Below are 20,286 nucleotides of genomic sequence, written 5' to 3' on the forward strand. Positions count from 1 at the left end.
GAGAGCATGGTTCTTACACTCAGCAATTATTTACTAAATAAATAAAGGAGATTAAATAACGTACTTTTGGAAAAAAATCCAGTAACAAAAGAAAATTCTGTAGAGATAAGTTGTTTTCATGAGAGCTATAAAGTATAGCCACATTTATAAACTTTCTGTTCACTGAAATTAACAACATGAATAAACTCATTTGTAGGAGTTCACAGGTTTAGGCATTTGGGTGTTTTCAAAGTACATTATATACTCATTAATTATCTTATTTGATATCACAAGAAACCTTGAGGTTGTGAGGACATTTAGCACCCTAAATCACAATTATAAAAATAATGCCATTTTATAAAGATACTATTTATCCTAAAATATGATGGTTCACTGAAGTTAATGTATGGTGAACTTACAGGAAATATCTTTGTACAGGGAAAAAATAAGATGAAAAAAGCACATTTAGATTACATTGGAATTGAAAGACTGAACAACAGAAAAAACAAGTTCAACATCCTTGAGAGTCTTCCATTTAAGAAAGAAAAATCTGTTCCGATCTAACATACACTACAGAATTGAAGACATTACTACTGAATCAAGGGAGACAAATTGTACCATTCTACCTTATTTAGCTTTAAATGAATTTATCTTTCTTAGTGGTGAGGGTGTAGAGAACTGACAGCTTTAAGAACTTTCTTGTTCCAGAAAGAACCCTGATAGTGGAAACCTGCCATCTACACCACACCCTATACATCACTTCAAGGGTATTAGGTTACAAATTGAAAAGAAGCTTTATTTTCAATGTTCACTCAATCATTTGTATACATAACTGATTCCTAATAGCCATTTTAATGCCAATTAGAACTTGTCTATTTAAATAAGAAAGTAATACCACCAAATCGAAGTCAGCTGTGACCCCACATATTCCTGTTAGAATGTCAGCTCTGTGAAGGAAGAGATTATTGTCTAATAGTTTTGTTCACTACCATTTACTCAGACAAAAACTGTCTGACATAGCATGAATTATCTACTGATCACAGCATCATAATATCTGTAATGTTTTTATCCTTATCTGCCTTGTCTCTCTCCTTTCTTTGACTGAAAAGAACCCCGCATGATGTTTTATCTCTTTGTATCTCCAGATGCTAGCACAATACCTGAGATATGGTAGTCATTTATTAAAAATTTTGTTGAGAGAATTTTGAATTATAAGATAATGTTTAGAGATATTTCCTGAAATAATGCCTAAAAAGTCACTTAGGGAAATGTTTTGCATATAATGAGCATCAACTAATGTTGCTAAAAATCAGTAAGAGTTGCAAAGGAAAAGAAAAGAAGCTATTTTAGGGTAATGATAAGTTAAATTAAACTAAATTGAATTAAAATATGGCCTGCCAATAACACATAAAAACTAAGACTATATGTATAAAACTTCATTTAAGGCACAGTGAATGTCAGAGAAGAGAGGACTAATTGAAGCTCTTCACAGTTCAGGTTTAATAAGTAGTAAGTCCCTTTGACCAAAGAAAACGAACTGGGAGTTAGAGATTTCTCTTAGAGAAAGTTAATACAATTATCTTGAAGCTTTATGCGCATGGAGTCTCAAGACCAAGGTCTTGGTATCAAAAACCAGGTAAGAGCCTCATCTACTTAATTACTATCAATGTAAGTTTGAATAGATTACTTAATATTACTGTCTTTTAGCTTCCTTGGGGGAAAATGCAGAAATGGTCATTTCACTCTCCAAGCATATAAATAACTATATAAATGGAAGTTACTATTATCAGAGTACACAATCTTAAGTATAAATTACTACCAATGCATTTTTTAAAGACATGCCCCAAAATACCATAACTAATGATTTTATTCTCAGAGATGCTGCTTTTCACTTTCTCAAATTTTCTCCACACTGTATAACACTCCTCCTTGCATACACATCTGTAAAGATTTGCAATGTTATTTTGTGGTGCCTATTAATCTGGAGCCATTTTTTTTCTTTCCATGGGCTGGATCTCAAACTTCTGAGTAACAAGGAAAGAGATAATGTAAAGGATAAAGGAATCTGGGAGCCTGGGTGGCTCAGTCCGCTAAGCATCAGACTTTGACTCAGGTCATGATCTCACCGTGAGTTGGAGCCCTGCGTCGGGCTCCTTGCTGTCAGCACAGAGCCCACTTTGGTCTTCTGTTACCCACTCTCTGTCTCTCCACCATTCCTGCTCATGCTCTCTCTCTCTCTCTCAAAAATACATAAAAACATAAAAAAAAGGGGTAAAGGAATTAAACAGCCAAACTTCAAAATGATCCTTTTACATATTTGCTTCTGTTGAAAAGTCAACCATTAAGTTTTTTATAGCATAGTAGAACATATCAATTTGTGATGAATATTGAAAATCAACCTTAATATAATACAAAATAATGGAGACTGCTTAGTGAAATTATCTTGATATTATTCAAGAAACAATTGAAATGCACTTCTAAATTTCAAACAGAAACAATGCATTTTTCCTCTGTCTCAAAGTAAAATACAAATGTATTTTCAGTAAATAACTTACTGAGTCCTATTTTGTGTTCTGTCCTATAAGTACTAGGAGAAAGGGAAAGACATAAGGTTAAATCACTAACCTTAATAGATTCCTAATCTAGTTAGAAATAACCCACAAATGAAGAATAAATAAGGATCAAATAAAATAAATCCTCATGAGGATAATTGAAGAGCTTATTGTATACAAAAATATTCTAAGTAAATCCAGGAAAGAAGTGAAACTTGAGAGACAGAAATTGCCCAGAAATCAAGGTCATCTAAAATGCAACTCTTGGAAGTTCTGGGACTCTCCCTATATTAAAGCTGTTGAGGGTGTTCCATCCGTAAACAAAAATATTAATTGCTACTAATTAATCCCTTCCTATTCCCCCAGTCCTCAGCCTTCTGGAAGATGAATCTATCTCTAACTTCAACCCTTTCATTTTTCCATCTTGCTATACAAAGAACAGAGCTGGATATTATAAGCAGTAGTGATATTAATTGGAGAGGAGAGAAGAAGGTGGGAGGGAGAGAGGGAAGGAAGGAGGAAGTACAAGTCAGTGGATACTGAGACATTATTGAGATCTACGGAGGCCAGTTCAGGACAGGCTCTAGAACACACTGAAGGAAACATATTCCTACTCCTGCCTTTTAGCCAATCATCACATTGCAGCATTCTCCCCTTGAAGCCATCTGGGAAGCAGTGTGGTATAGTGAAAAGGGCAGGGGCTTTGGAATCTGACAGAGCCATATTCAAGCCCTAAACCAACCACTTAAAGGTACACACCTAAGTAAGACACAACCCCTCCACCCCTTGCCCTCCACACAGTTTCTTAATCTCTAAATTGCTCTTAACAATATCCAGTTCAGCTCATGTGGCTAGAGTAAGGTTAAATGTCACAATGGACATAAGACACTTAGCACATTACCTGGGGCTTTGTGGCGTGACCTCTAAAGTGCCACGTTGTCATCAGAAAACTTGTTCCTCCTGAGGACTGTTGGTACAGGAAGCTAAAACACCTTCTAACAGATCAGAAGCTTACCGGCACTTCATACACATCTTTTCCATAAGGTCTCTTAGACTTCTGGATTGCCTCACTGAATCTATATGTTCTAACCTGCCAGAACCTGGAAAATGCACTAACTACCTCTTCTCCCACTTCATATCTTGATGAGTTTCATCTTGGCATAAACTCAGATGTGTTAAGTCTGTTCTACAACCTCCTGCACAAATATATAGCTGTCTTATTTTAAAGAATGATTTTACTACTTACTATTGTGGCCTCTCTTCAGAGTTTTATACTCCAAAAAGGTTTTAAATTTTTATTTCCATTTTTCTATCTTTTGGTTGTATTTTGTGGCTGTATTTTTAAAGACTCACACAGTTTCATCTTAAATTAATAGTGAAATGTACTGGTCATACTCTAAAACTACATTTTTATATCAAACAAACATAGCTTTTTACTATGTATTTCACAGAACCTATTCTTCTATGGATGAGCTTATGACAGTTTTAAAGGTGCTAATAATTGCACAATCATGGCTTAGACTTCACTGATTTATAGTGACAAGGAAAAGTATGATTTATGTTCCACATAACACAGTGGCTAAAAGAAGAAGATTATTTTGGGGGAAAAATGTATGTTACTTAATGTCATCTTAAAAATATCTTGTGGCATCACTAAAGAGAAAAAAAGAAATTACCAATTCGATTTCAGCCAGAGGAAACAACAGTCCTTTATTACCCTACATTTTCTATTCTTCATGCTGGTTTCTTTAGTCTGAATCACAGTGAATCATCTCAGCTGGTTATTTAAAGAAGCTAAACAAAAACAAAAACAAAACAAAACAAAACAAAACAAAAAACAAACAGGTAGAGAATGAAGTGTAGGAGCTAGTGCACTGTTGATAAATAGTCTAACACTGATTTTACAATGCACTGATAAATGGATATTATTTAAAAATGCAATATGCCAGGAGGCAGTGGCTAGTTATGTCTAAACTAAATACAATAGAAATCCTTTTTTTTTTTTTTTTTTTTTTTTGCAAAAGTGCCAAAGTGGCATGCTTACAAGAATCAGATTGACCACTTTTAAAACACTGGCAACACATTCTGAAGATTTTCTTATATTCTTAATATTGCCCAGTGATCCAGATAGCCAAAAACAGATGCAAATCTATCAAGACTTTGAACATATTGTGTGGAATGAGTTGTCCCAACAGCATATGTCGGCCTGGTGCCAAGATTGAACCAGGGGCTACTTTCATGGCCATAGATGCTGCCACTGTGTTGTGTTTGCAACTACATGATCGGGTTATTGGTTGCTTTGGAAGAGTGAACAAAGGCTTCCTAGAAGGAATTAAATTCATGTGTGGTTTATTTTTTATCAGTCTCCTCCTGAGGCAGAAAGTTGGAGTTGTACATTTAATAACACGTGTGTTTAATTATGTTTTGGCTAAACCGAGAAAATGAAAAAAAAAACTTTAATGAAATTAATCAGTATGAGGGGAAGGGTACTTTATGTTCTATTATAAGCCAACATTAAAAGTATCTTTAGGGGCACCTGGGTGGCTCAGTCGGTTAAGCGGCCAACTTCGGCTCAGGTCATGATCTCGCGGTCCGTGAGTTCGAGCCCCGCGTCGGGCTCTGTGCTAACAGCTCAGAGCCTGGAGCCTGCTTCGGATTCTGTGTCTCCCTCTCTCTGACCCTCCCCCGTTCATGCTCTGTCTCTCTGTCTGTCTCAAACATAAATAAACGTTAAAAAAAAAAATTTAAAAAAAAAGTATCTTTAGGAGCACCCGGGTGGCTCAGTCAGCTGAGCACTCAACTCTTTATTTTGGCTCAGGTCATGATCTCACAGTTTGTGAGTTAGAGCCCTGCATCAGGCTCTGTCTGCACTTACAGTACAGAGCCTACTTGGGATTCTCTCCTTCCCTCTCTCTCTGCCCATCTCCCACTTGCATACATACACACTCTTCCTCTCTCTCTCAAAATAAGTAAATACTTTTTAAAAAACCTTTAAAACACTACTTTAAAATTGTTGCCAGTGAGGCAACACTCATAGAAAAATGGATTGTAGTACTATCCTGTCATGGGCACAGGGTTTTGTCCTAAAAATACACTTAAGGAAAAAAAAAATTCACAATACATTCAGCTATTACTAGGATGGGAAAGTAGGAAGATGATAGGAAGTCATTACCATATTTCAATCAATGTAATTACACATATAAAACAGGTATTGGGGAGCCTGGGTGGCTCAGTCGGTTTAGTGTCTGACTTCAGCTCAGGTCATGATCTCACAGTTTGTGGGCTTAAGCCCCTCATCAGGCTCTGTGCTGACAGCTCAGAGCCTGGACCCTGCTTTGGATTCTGTGTCTCCCTCTCAGTCTGCTCCTCCCCCATTTGCACTCTGTCTCTCTCACAAAAATAAATACACATAATAAAAAATGTTTAATGTAGGTACTAAAAAGAAAACTTTAAACCAAATTTGAATGAAGTATTCAGGGTGATGAAGGACATGATGACAAAGGGAAGCTGGCTTAAGGAGACAAACACTGATAATACAGAGACAACCAGATTTTGTTGCAGACTCCGCTATTAAGAACTCCTGGTTTGAACAAGATTTGGAATATCAATAAATGAAATACAATATTTAATATAGTTACATAGTCAGAGTCCATACAAAAATACACTGGGGATTGATATTAAACATAGTTTTAGGAAATTGTACCCAATGGATGGCCAATCTCTTATTGAATTTCTCTCAGTTTGAGCAAACAAGGTAAGCTATTTCTGAGAGAATGCTTTTGAGTTTAAGTCCTTGTCACACAAAACAGTTAGTTCCAGAAATGCAAGTTTGGGTCAAACCACTAGATATCTAACATGATTCAGAATTTCCATGGGAACTAAATCTTTTCTTGGAATTGTTTGGATTTTAGATGGATGGATTTGGAATTTTTTCAGGAGGGCACAGGGCCAGGTTGCTAGTATGCCCACACTTTACTATCTATAGGCCGGACAAAAGTTGGAATTGATGCTAACTAAAACCAAAATTGGAGACCGATAGGTTGAGGCCAAATATCACACAAGTTATTTATTTAAGTTTTATTTATTTATTTTGAGAGAGAAAGTGAGTATGAGCAGGGGAGGGGCCAAGAGAAAGTAAGAGAGAGAGAAGCCCAAGCAGGCTCTCCATTGTCAGCACAGAGCCTGACACAGGGCTTGAACCCACAAACCATGAGATCATGACCTGAGCTGAAATCAAGAGTCGGACGCTTAACCAACTGGGCCACACAGGTGACCCATGCAATTTATAAAGCGTATGCTTATTTTTTTTCCTTTTGGGACATTCATCATAAATTAGAAAGAAGAAACGACATCAGATGGGTCTCAATTACTTGTGACTGTAGAAAAGAACCAAAATGACAACTGAATATATGAAACTACAGATCTAGCGGAACAGCCTGTGCTTGCCTCGGTCACATCATCACCTTGAAATAATATCCCTCCTCTACAATGAAGTGATTGGTGCTAATGAATTATCAGAGCTAATAAAAAAATTAAAAAGTCAGCTAAGTTACCATTGTCAGTTTCTCAAGGAACAGGAGGAAATTCTGCCAACAACCATTTTACCTTTAGTGAGACAATCAGGAAGTGGCAACAAGCCACACAGATCGAAATTGTTTCCTGCTGAGTCTGGCTTTCACTAAATAAATGTGTACATAGCCAGATCAAATGGAAATGACTTTTACTTTGTTTTGTCATTTGTAGTTTTTGCAATAATGGTAAATAATTAACATCCAGAATTCCAACAAAGAAAAATAGCAGATATTAACAGAAATCATCAGAATTACATAGTCATTAGTTATTTTGAGGTGGTGTTTAAAACATTAAAAAGTAGAGAGAGTGAGAAAGAGTAAATTTAGTCAGGTTATTAAGTGCATACTCCTTAGTCTGCTTCTAGGTTCAAGGGTATGGTTGTACTCATTTATTCTTAACACCTGCCTTTGCCCCCTGCAAACTAGTATCAGTGTCTTATGTGTGCAATTTTTTTGGACATACTTTTATTTGCCACAAGTACAGCTGAAGCATATCAGTAATCTCATCAGTCACTATTTACACTACATCTCTATGTAACCACATATAAATATTCATTCTCTAACTATTATGTGTTTGGCATTGACCAAATATTAAGAGCCAAGGTCACTCAGTCAAAATGAGCTTTCAAGACCATCCAATAAATCAACTCAAACAAATTATTCACTGGTAAATTATCCTTCTTTCTGGTGGTTGTGAGAACAGTAGAGAATGGTCTGCTGCTACTGTAAACTAGAGTAATAAATAAACAAGATGGCTGGTTGTCAAGGGGTAAAATTACACCGTTGAAAATGCAATTGGGTTTCAGAGACCTTCATACGTAAACTTTTTGCAGTAGGGAGAAACAAAATTTTATAGTTTAGCCTTGAAGGTCACTTTTTTGTAATAACTGTGATTGAGAACTTAAGACTAATCACTGCTAGTTGTCATAACAAAATAAAAATATATATAAACAATTAAAGTTTGTACTAAGCAGTAAAATTAGATGCCATTTAACGTGTAGCACATTACTCTATTTTACAAATAAGGTTATAACTAAAGTAGTTAAAATAGAACAGTTACATCAAATTGCCCACAATTTAGCAAATATTCGAATGATCTTTTACTTTAACACAGAACAAATAATTTTGAATCATGATGACTAAAAGATAAAAATGTATAGCTTAAAGGTGACAAATTGCATCACTTTGATCAAATATTTATACTCAGGTCATAACAAAAGAATTTTATTCCTATATATCTATGTTCTTGACACATTTTGTTTTGTTTTGTTTTGTGTTTTTACTATGGGTATATCTTAAGTCTGGCCCACATTTTTCTGAGTGAAAGTAGCAAGGAAACCCAAGGAGTTTCACACCAAAAGAAACAAAACTCAAAAAAAACCAATAACCAAAGAAAAAGTTCTTTACCTATAGCAGAAGCAGACCAATATACCAGCAAGAAGCCAAAATACTCCTGGCTCATCTGACTGAGCAACTTGATTTTGGGAGCTGTTCATCTAGACTTGGTAGCATCAGGCTGCAGTGAAAATCTTTGTAGAACGACTGTAGCTTTCCCCCCAACCCCGTTGTACTGACATGCTTCAGATATAACTATTAAAGAAAGGATTATTAACCTGGCCTATTTTCAGAATATTTTCTGTACCCTCTTCCTTTAACCTAAAACCTGGCTCTTCCATAATGATACTGCTTAGGCCCCAGCCCTCTTAGGTGTGGTTCCTTCTCTCTTATGCTTTGTACCACTAGCCCTAGAAACACACTAGGAGGTATCACTGCTTAGGTATACTGCTTAGGCCCCAGCCCTCTTAGGTGTGGTTCCTTCTCTCTTATGCTTTGTACCACTAGCCCTAGAAACACACTAGGAGGTATCACTGCTTAGGTATACTGCTTAGGCCCCAGCCCTCTTAGGTGTGGTTCCTTCTCTCTTATGCTTTGTACCACTAGCCCTAGAAACACACTAGGAGGTATCACTGCTCATTCTTTGAAGATTTTGGCTCCTGGTTTAGTCACTTCCTCTTACAAGAATACTTCGATCTGAATTCTTGGCAATTTCAATACCCACATACTCTAGACTCTCCTTTCCTTAGCCTCTTTTCTTCTGGTGATTGCTTATCCCACTTCCATGGTCATGTCCTCTCCTGAACGCTGTCTTTACCAATATCTGAACTCTTTGTATGATCACATTTTTAATAATCCCATTTGCTGGCCAGCAGCAAATGAGTCTTTTTAGCTCACTCAATTCTTTGATCTCACCATGAAGTAGTATTTATTGATCCTCCTTCCATTCTGTTCCCCCTCCTTTCCTTCATTTCCTCATTTTTATTCCATACCCAGTTTAGATACTTTGATCCACCCTCATGAGTGCTCCTGTGCACATACTCTCAGTTTTAACTTATCTAGGTCATTGTCCCTCTCTCATTAGAGCTCTAGCCTGATTAAATCCAACTATGTCAGTTCTATATCTGAATCACCAACTGAAGGCTGAATAATTGTACTGACTTATCTCATTAAAAATATATTTCTTGGGACACCTGGATAGCTCAGTTAGTTAAGCATCTGATTCTTGATTTTGCCTCCGGTCATGATCTCATGGTTCGTGAGATCGAGCCCTGTCTCGGGCTCTGTGCTGGCAGTGAGAAACCTCTCTCTCTCTCTCCCTCTCTCTCTGCCCTTGCTCTGCTTACACGTGTGCATGCATGTGCTCTCTCTCAAAAATAAACGAATACATATATATATATATATATATACACACGTATATATACGTATACGTATATACACATATATATATATACACACATATATATACACACATATATATATATTTCTTCTGAGCTCCAATGCTGCCCAAAATATAGGCATACCTCATTTTGTTGTACTTTGTTTTACTGATTTTCACAGATACTACATTTCTTAAAATTGAAGGTTTGTGGCAACTCTGCATCAAGCAAATCTAAGATAGAAACTTGACAAAAGTGGAAAATACGGAAACCATATAGAGACCAACCTAAATATACCAAAAACAGAGCAATCCGAGGCTACTTCATATAGGAACAAATAACCCTAAACAGCTCAAGTGCTTTTAGGGTTTTACAGCCAATATAATAAAAGTCATAAGAATCACTGAGGGAGGAAAAATTGTGTCATAGTATTCTTCAGGTTAAGAAGCAATCCCAGTAGTCAAAATTAAAAAAAAAAAAAGGAATTAAATTTTCAGAAACTTGAAATATTTGGCTGTTAAGAATAAATCATTTTCTAAGAAAGAAAAAGAATAATCCATTTTGTAAGGATTACTGCTTAGGTACTTAGATAAAATAGTGAATTTTGTATTGAGAAGTTTATGTCTAAAAATCACACATAAATATCTGTCAATAAGATGTGTGACTCAAAAAGGAGGAGGGTGCATTCTTTAATTACAATACTGGCTTTGTATTTGGTTAATACAGAAAAATTATAAGCCTTGTTGAAAGATTTGTATGTAGATAAAGGGGAAATGAAGGTAATTATTAGAATTCTGCAGAAAGAGATCTATTCAAACATGAAGGGATTGAAATAGAAACTATGGAGATAATTCTCTTCTTGTCACCCTTAATCTAGGATGAGCCAACACTTTAGTGAAATGAAATGGGGCCCATACTTCAGAAATTAATCCCAAAGATTGGTTTGGGTTGGCTTGATTTGGATTGATTTTGATTTGAATTGATTGAATTTTAGATACAAACTTACTTACCTACTTACTTATTTATTTGGGAAAATACCTAAACTATATTTTTGCCATGCGGAAAATGATAACAGAAGTTTGAAATTACAAATCTCATATTTCTTCTAAGCCCTTCTCATGATAATCCTCTCTAAGAAGGGAGTCACTGCATTGCCATAGCTAATAACATAGCATATATTTTTATCCATTGCTTGTTAAAAATTAGTTGAACCATCTTTCACTTGCTAAAATTACTGTAATTCAAAGAAAAATTACCTTTAAGACTGTTTTGAACTTCTATAGCTATATCAAGAGCATTAAAGGGCAGAACTGGTTCATTGGCAATTTGCAAAATCACTTCTCCCGAGAGCTGAAAGAAAAAAAAAGATGGCAGCATTCAGTTTGAAGGGTTTTTGATTTGTTTGTTTTTCATTACTTCATGCATTCTTATATAACCACGGTAGTAAAACACATAGGGGAAAATATACTTTTATAAGATATCTTTTCCTTTTAAACTCTTTTTTCTTTTCTTTTCTATAAAAAAAGAAAAAAACCCTCATGGTATTTTTCATGTCTCAAAATAGTATGAAGGAATATAAAATTTTCCTCCTTTTTAAGCTAAAATATTAAGAAATATTGCCTTAATTGAAGAACTTGTAATATTTAAACTTAAAAAAAATTCCTTATAAAGCAGTTCAGAAAGTCACACAATAAAACAAAGAATAAAGAGAAATATAACTGAAAATCAATATTTGGTTATTAGACTAAGTAAAACTCCAAATAAAATTAATGATCCATTTATTTCATTTAAAATATAATTTAACCTGAACAAACTGATGGTTACCAGAGGGGAGATCGTTGGGGGTGGGGGGGAATGGGTGAAATAGATGATGGGGATTAAAGAATGCACTTGTTCTGATGAGCACCAGATGTTGTATGTAAGTATCGACTCACTAAATTGTACACCTGAAACTAATATTACAGTGTTGGTTAACTAACTGAAATTTAAATACAAACTTAAGAAAAGAATAAAATGCAGTGCTGTTTTCATTTGGAACTAGAAAAATATATAATTTAGTCCAAAAAATTCCATTAAAATCTTAGTTACTGTTTTCCTTAATGCTTTATTTGATTTCTAATTACTTTTCCAAAATGTATCAAAACCAGTATCATGTATATATCTCTGAGGTCAATGTTTAAGTTGAGTTAAAATAATTTTAATGGTATCCCCAAAACTCATACCTGGAATTTTCATACATGCACATCGCCCCTCTCCCCGCACCCGCATCATATTCCAAAACTATGTTTGGACACCAACACATGTACTACAGCTGAACTAGCATCTGCTTCATAGACTGAACAAGTCAAATGCATTCATATACATCTCAAAGGAACTTAGGGCTGGCTGTAAATGCCATTGTTACTCTCCCTCTCTCTAAACTGATATTGAATATTTACCTAGGCTTAACAAATGTCCCTTCATCTCTTATAACCCTGAATCTTTCACACAGGGAAATGTGGCTGTGTTGATGTTATTAACGTACTATGAAATGTTGTTAGTAAATGAAAATATTGTCCTGTGAAATTACACGGGGGAAAATAGCACACTAACTTGAGACATTATAGAACACGTAAAAGAGACAACTTACAAGGAAGATATGATGTTAGATATTCAAATCTACATATCCAACAAGGGTCAAATTCCATTTAATATTTTAAAGTTATAATTCCCAGTTGTTTGCACAATTCATATCATGATAAAAATACAATTCAATTTTATCTTCTTCTAAATACTTGGAGAAAGACATCTCTTAGAAATAAAGAGGGAGAAGAAAAACTTTTGATGTCCTCTTATTTCTTTGAGATATTTTTCTCCCAAATGTAGCAACCACTTATTCCCAATGCCTAAGGTTTATTTGCAGAGTTTTATCCCCAGCATGGTGATCACAAAAATCCTGGGAAACTGCCTACTCTGATTATGCTGTTTTTCAGGGGAAAAGCTTTATCTGCAGTAGGTGGATATGAATTCTGTCTCCATTCCACCTCACTACATCCAAATCATGTAAGAAATGCTGATATTTGGAAATAAATTATTTGTAAAAAGGAATTTTCAAAAAAGATTAAGAAGCATTATAGTTCCTTTTTTCAATTTGCACTGGATAATAGAAACAACAGAACAGACATGTTTTGTTTACAGTTTTGGAATCTGGAAACCACACATCATAAAAGATTAAAATGAAAGAAGGTGGAGGGAGGAGAAAGTCAACTTCACTTTTTGCTGCTGGAGAAAGTTGTTTTGTTCTATTTTAAGAGTCATCTGGCAACTCAAACAACTGGAATATAAGCTAGCCACTTTGCTATTTGTCTCAAAAAGAACCTGACAACAAATACTGGGACTTTCTAAGGCACCTGGTCCATGATAGAATGTTTGGACTAAGTTGGGTTTATTTGCAGCTTCATAAGCAAGAGGGAGATTTGCGTAGGTCTTGCCATGAAGAAGAGATGAGTCACTCACACTCTTCTCATCCACTCTTTTTCAAGCAAGCCAAGGCAACATTCCCTTATATTTATATAAGGCCCCATTCTTTCCAAAGTGCTTTACACCTAAATATCTCATTCGATTATCTTGACAAACCTAGAGGCAAGTAGTGGGTAAATAAACCTTTTGTTAAAAAGGTAAGTGTAAGCCTTACTGTGTTCTAGTCCATGATGGTGATATAGGAGGATCCTGAATTTACCTCCTCCCATGGACACACTGAATCTATAGCTACATGCTAAAACAATTCCCTCTGGAAACAAAAACAAAAACAAAAACAAAAACAAAAACATCTAATTGAGTGATTCCTACATATCAGGTGAATGAGAAAAAAACCCACTTTGAAATATATAAGAAAGGCTGAGACACACTCTGACCATAAACACTACCACATCACACTAACATACAATTGGGAAAAACCTCATAACTCCCAATTTCTCCCTGAGGAGAAAAGGGTTTGGATCCAACATGAAGTGCTCTAACTTTTAAGACCTCCACCTGAGGCACAGGCACCCAAAACACCTAGCCCTAAAAGCCAATGAAACTAGGATCCATAAAACCTACAAACCTATAGCAAACAAAGAAACAGCTTTTAAGGTGCTTGAGAGGACTTGTTTTGAGCCCCCAGGGCTCACTGAAGAGGTAGCAAGCCCAAAATGCCTATATCCCAGTCATCCACTGAAAGAGGTCTATTAACTTATCTTAAAAGCAACAGCCCAAGAGTCAGGCTTCTAATTTAACACACATCTAAGGGCCAACTGCAATTCTCTGGAGATTGAGGAGGCTGGCAGGTGCCATTTTTGCATTCTCTCTCTGCCCTGTTCCAGGTCACCAGTGTCTCCCTGAAAGGAGCTTGAGCACATGTCTGGTGCCCAGTTTTTGTGGCTGCCTCCCAGAAGAGGCACCCTTGATTGCCTGGCTCTGATGGCCAGTGGGGCTTGACTTTTCAAGTTTGAATTCCCATAGGACTGTAGCAAACAAAGCAACACTTCTTAATCAGCTATCTCCTTAGGGCTCAGTGCAAAAAAGGGCAGAGAGAAATGCCAATCTCCCAGTCTTTCTTTGAAAGAGGACTATCTGCATACTTTAAAACTGCTGCCTAAGGGGTAGGCCTCTAATACAACATGCATCTAGGGACAGACAGATCTTCCCCAAAGAACAGGGAATCCAATAGACTTGATCTTAGCATTCTTCCTGTAGCCTAACAACAGCAATATCCTCCTGGAAGGAGTTTATATACATATATGGCACCCCAGCTTTTGCAACTGCCACCCAGGGGAAATACTCCTTGATGGCCTGGCTATGGAGGCAAGTGGAGCTTGCATTCACAAGTTTCACAGGACTGTAGCCAACAAAGAAGGACTTCTTAACTGGCTATCCCTTTAGGGTTCAACACTAGGAAGACCATGGAAATGCCTGTCTCCTAGTCTTTCCTTGAAAGAGGTATATTTGCATGCTTTAAAAGGTTGCTGCCTGATGGTCTTGCTTCCAATTAGCCTGCATCTAGTTGCTGACTGAGATTCTCCCTTTTGGGACACTCACAGGTCTTGGCACATGCTCACTCAACTACTGTAAGCCAAATCACAAAGATTTAAGCAACAAGCAAGAGCTAGGACCAGGCTGAACAATGCAGTTTGCCTCCTATGTGAGACCATTCCATCAAAAATGAGAATGGCAGTTGTTTTATCTAGTGCACAGGAAGAAACACAGGGAGTGAAGAAAAGTGAAGAAACAGGGAAATATTTTCCAAATAAAGAAAAGATAAAACTCCAGGAATAGACTTTAATGAAATGGAGATATGTGATCTACCTGATAAAAAGCTCAAAATAATGGTCATAAATTTGCTCACCAAGATAAGGAGAACAATGCATAAAAAGTGAGAATTTCAATAAAGATAAATGAAATATTGAAAAAGTATAGAACAGAAATCATAGAATTGAAGAATACAATAACTGACCTGAAAAATTCAATAGAGGGGTTCAACAGCAGACTAGAATAAGCAGAAAAAAGGATTAGCAAACTCAAAGATACAAATTCCTACCATCAGGAGTATAAATAGAAAAAAAAAAAAAGAATAAAAAAGAGTGTAGGAAGCTTAAGAGATATCATCAAACAGATCAATCCTCACATTATAGAGGTCCCAGGAGGAGAAAAGAAAGAGAAAGGGGGCAGAAAGTTTTATATATATTTTTTTAATTTGAGTATAGTTGACACACAATGCTACATTAGTTTTAGGTGTACAGCATAGTGATTCAACAACTCTATAACCTTATCCTATGCTCACAAGTGTAGCTACCATCTCTCACCATACAACACTATTGCAACATCACTGACTATATTCCCTACACTGTGACTTATTAATTCTGTAACTAGAATCCTGTATCTTCCACTCCCCTTCACCCATTTTGTCCATTATCCCAATCCCCTTCCCTCTGGCAACCAGTTTGTTCTCTGTATTTATAGGTATGATTCTGCTTTTGTTTGTTTATTCATTTGTTTTATTTTTTAGATTCCAGATATGAGTGAAATCATAAGTAGTAGAAAGCTTATTTAAAGAAAAAATGGCTGAAAACTTCCCTAGCCTATAAGATCCAAATAAGACAAATCCAAAGAGAACCACACCAAAACACATTATAATTAAATTTTCAAAAGTTACAAACAAGAAGAGAATCTTAAAAGAAACAAATGAAAAACAACTTGTTCCATATAAGAGAACCTCCATAAGACCATCAGTACATTTTTCTGTAGAAACTTGGCAGGTCCTGAAAGACTGGGATAACATATTCAAAGTGCTAAAAACAAAACAAAACAAAACAAAACAAAACAAAACAAAACAACAAAAACAAAAAAGCCAACCAAGAATACTCTGCCCAGCAAATTAGTACTTCAGAATTGGAGAGATAAAGAGTTTTTCACACAAGCAAAAGCTGAAGAAGTTCACCCCCACTAGACCAGTTTTACAAGAAATGTTGAAAGGAACTCTTTAATCTGAAACAAAAGGATGATAATTAGTAATAGTAAAACATGAAAGGCTACATTTCACCAATAAAGATAAATATGTAGTTAAATCCAGAATACTCTAATTTTTAATGGTGGTGGGGAAATCACATAAATCAAGTATGAACCAAAAGACAAAAATATTAAAAATAACTACATTAAGTTTTTAATGTATATACAAGGTAAAGATGAAATTGGGCATCAAAAACATAATATGTAAGGGGTGTGGAAGTTAAAAGTATCAAGCTTTAGTATGCATTTGAATTTAAGTTGTATTCAGGTTAAAATAGATTACTATAAATATAAGATGCTTTATATACATTTCATGGTAACAACAAAGGAAAAACCTATAAGAGATACACAAAATTAAAGATAGCAACTGAAGCATACCACTAGAGAAAATCATTAAATCATAAAGGAAGAAAGCAAAAGAAAAAGAAACAAAAGAACTATAAAACAACCAGAAAATAATTAACAAAATGGCAATAATAAGTCTATGCCTATCAATAAGTACTTTAAATGTAAATTGACTAGGGACACCTGGGTGGCTCAGTCATTTAAGTGTCTGACTCTTGGTTTCAGCTCATGTCATGGTCTCCTGGTTCCTGAAACTGGCTCTTCCCTGACAGTGTAGAGCTTGCTTAGTCTTCTTTCTCTCCTTTCTCTTTACCCCTTCCTCTCTCTCTCTCTCTCTCTCTCTCTCTCTCTCTCAAGATAAATAAGTAAACATTTAAAAACATAAATGTAAATGGACTAAATTCTACAATGAAAAGACATACAGTGGCTTAATGGGTAAAAACACAAGACCCAGCTCTCTGTTGCTCACAAGACATTCACTTCAGCTTTAGGAACACAACCAGCCTGTAAATGAGTGAAGAGAAAATAATAAGTTTCATGTAAATGGAAACCCAAAGAAAGCAGAGGCAGCTTAACTTATATAAAAATAGAGATGGTAACAGGAGACAAAGAAAGTCATTATATAATGATAAAGGAGTCAATCCAACAAGAGGATATAAAATTTGTAAATATTTATGCATTCAACACTGGAGCATCTAAATATATAAAGCAGGGGCACCTGGGTGGCTCACTTGGTTAATCGTCTTACTCTTGATTTTGGCTCAGATCATGATCCCAGAGTCATGGGATTGAGTCCTACATTGGGCTCTGCACTGAGCATGGAACCTGCTTGGGATTCTCTCTCTTATTCTCTTTCTCTTTCTCTCTCTCTCTCTCTCTCTCTCTCCCTCTCTCTCTCTCTCTCTCTCCCCCTCTCCCCTGCTTACATGCTTTCTCTCTCTCTCAAATAATAAAATAAAATAAAATAAAATAAAATAAAATAAAATAAAATAAAATAAAGCAAATATTAACAGACCTGAAGAGAGAAAATAGATAGCAGCAATACAGTAACAGTAGGGGGTTTTAATATCCCTTTCAACAATGGATAGCTCAGCCAGACATAAAATCCCTAATGAAACATTGGACTTAAACTAGACATTTGACCAGATGGACCTCACAGATATTTACAGAACATTACATCCAATAGTAGCAGAATATATATTCTTCTCAAGACATATGAAACATTAGCCACCAAAAAAGTCTTAATTTAAGAAGATCAAAGTCATATCCAGCATCTTTTCTGATCACAATTGTATGAAACTAGAAATCAATGTCAAGATGAAAACTAAAATTCACAAATATGTTGAGATTTGGGGTGGCAAATTATCTCATTGGCTCAGGTGGCTGAAGTGCATGACATTGACAATTGCATGATCCTTGAAAGCAAGAGCTGTATGGGGCCCTGAATGGCTGCAAGGGCTATTGGGCTTCTCAAAGGCAAGGGAACAGGGCATATGGTGGTGGTAGCCGGAGCCGGTGGTGTGCACATATGTGGCTATGGAGCTGGCTGCAGGTGCCTGCATAGTGGCAGGGGCCAGCTTCAGGCATACACACACATTGGCAAGGGTGCTGCCCAGCAGCAGGGCCTGAGGCCAACTTTGGGTACATGAGCAGCTGCAGGACCTGGGCAATCAATGTGTACCCAGGTGGCTGCAGGGGCTAGTTGCAGGCCAATGCACTTTGGAGGCTCTGGTAACAGGAGTCAGTGTCAGCAGCACTCAGGTGTGTACTACAAGGGCTATTTGCAAGTGCCTGCAGCAGTAGAGGCCTGTGACAGGGGTCAGGACTGGCTTCAGATACAGAAGCAACTATGGAGGGTTTGGCTGTCGGTGTGTACTCATGTGGCTGCAGAGGCTAGCCATAGGTGCACACACAGTAATGGCTGGTCATACAAATTGGAACCAGCTGTGTGCACATGCATAACTACAGAGGGACTAGTTGCTGGTACACAGAGGTGCAGGCCAGTGATAGGAGTAGGGTCAGGTCCTTTGTGTAGCTATAAAAGGTTAGGGCATCTGGTCATTCATTCTGCTCTATTTTGCTTGCAATGAGAACTCTTTCTGGCTAGGCAGTTCTCTCTTGGCACTGAGCAGTGCTGACCTAGGCCACAGGATGTTGCAGGCAAAATGAAGTCGTTCTTCCTACTCTTTTTGTGTGGTTATTCACAGGTTATTTTGCTCTGCTATTTTGTTGAAACTCCTTAGGTGGGCTCCTGAGATCTCCCAGAGCTATTTTCATTCTTGGACAGCTGTCTAATTTTTCTTTGTGGGAAGATGGGTGCTTGGATCTCCTGGTCTGCCATCTTGGTGACAACACACCCCTGAGCTATTTGAAATGCTATTTAATAACTTTACAATCACACAATCTTCTTAAGACCCTTATGTCCTTCTTTCTCAACTCTTCCCAGACCACCCTACCCCTGAGCAAAGGATAAAGAAAGAATGCATTGGAACAACAACAAAGTTGTTTTATAGTAGTAAAAGTCTTTAAAAAAATAAAGGATTATTATATAGAAAAATTAATTAATGAACCCACATTGCAAAGACCTTCTTCTCTCAGTAGGTAATATTGCTATTTCTAGAGTTATTGTTTTCATTGGTATCAGGCAAAATTAAATTGTTGAAAGATAATTACTAATACAGCCTTCTTCTAGATTTTAAGGGTAATAAAGGCAAATCATATTTTGCCATATAAAAGTTTCTCTCTTCAACCTAAAATAATTTTAGGTCTTTAAAGGTTTAGAAGACTGTTTTTAGAAATTTTAGAGGAAAATAAACATATAAACACACACACATGTAATTTTCGGTTAAACTTTGTAATAATATGTTGCTTTATTGCCTTGCAGAGAGGTATTTTTATACTGATTTTAGCAAAAATCTTTCCCTTATTCACCTGTCTAAAGGGAAAAAAAGATATTTATTTACAAAACTGAAAATATTTTATTTACAAAACTGAAAATATTCCTATCTACGGTAGGAATATTCCCCCCCTCAATTATTTTATCTCATTGACAAAGATGATGACTGTATTTGTAATGATTGCTTTGAATGAATTTATTTAATTTATTAACATTGGAAAAAAATAGATTTATTAAAGCAATACCAATACCATAGTTCCATAATGTATTTTTTTTAGTTACAGGTAGAGATGTTCAGTAAATATGTTATTTGTTCTATGTTTATAATTCCAAATTACAACAACCATGGTTTATGCCTTATACTTAAGCTGTAAGTTCAACTATCATTGTAGGATTGTTTTTATGTCCTTGGTCAGGGTTAGGGTGCAATATAGACCCACTCTAGAAGGTAGTGCTGTGAGATAATTATAACACCTATTTTATAGGTTAGTGTGAGAAAGAAATTGAGAGACTGAGTTGCTATGGCATGGTGTGATATAATATGACAAATAGTAGATGAATTATGAACCATCTCACTAGTATATATTGAGTTTTTTATTGCGTGATCATCGCTGTGCTACTGGGAGAAAAGAGAAATATAAGACTTACTTTCCTGATAGAGACAAGTTATATCACTTTCACAAAATTGGAAAAGAAGTTAACAG

At 36.1% G+C, this 20,286-nt stretch overlaps 1 protein-coding gene and 1 pseudogene across 16 annotated transcripts in view; one reads left to right on the forward strand and one right to left on the reverse strand.

The window, feature by feature from the left end:
* NAALADL2 (N-acetylated alpha-linked acidic dipeptidase like 2) overlaps positions 1-20,286 on the reverse strand; it is a 1,343,235-nt gene that overhangs the window by 49,966 nt on the left and 1,272,983 nt on the right. For all 16 annotated transcript variants that reach the window (XM_042954993.1, XM_042954989.1, XM_042954981.1 and 13 more), the window contains one exon: positions 11,073-11,166. In XM_042954993.1, the coding sequence (XP_042810927.1) occupies positions 11,073-11,166 (94 nt within the window). The remainder of the gene's footprint in view (positions 1-11,072; positions 11,167-20,286) is intronic.
* LOC122230363 overlaps positions 18,132-20,286 on the forward strand; it is a 90,154-nt pseudogene continuing 87,999 nt past the window's right edge.

The sequence above is a fragment of the Panthera leo genome, chromosome C2, assembly GCF_018350215.1.
Source record: "Panthera leo isolate Ple1 chromosome C2, P.leo_Ple1_pat1.1, whole genome shotgun sequence".
NCBI classification, from domain to species: Eukaryota; Metazoa; Chordata; class Mammalia; order Carnivora; family Felidae; genus Panthera; species Panthera leo.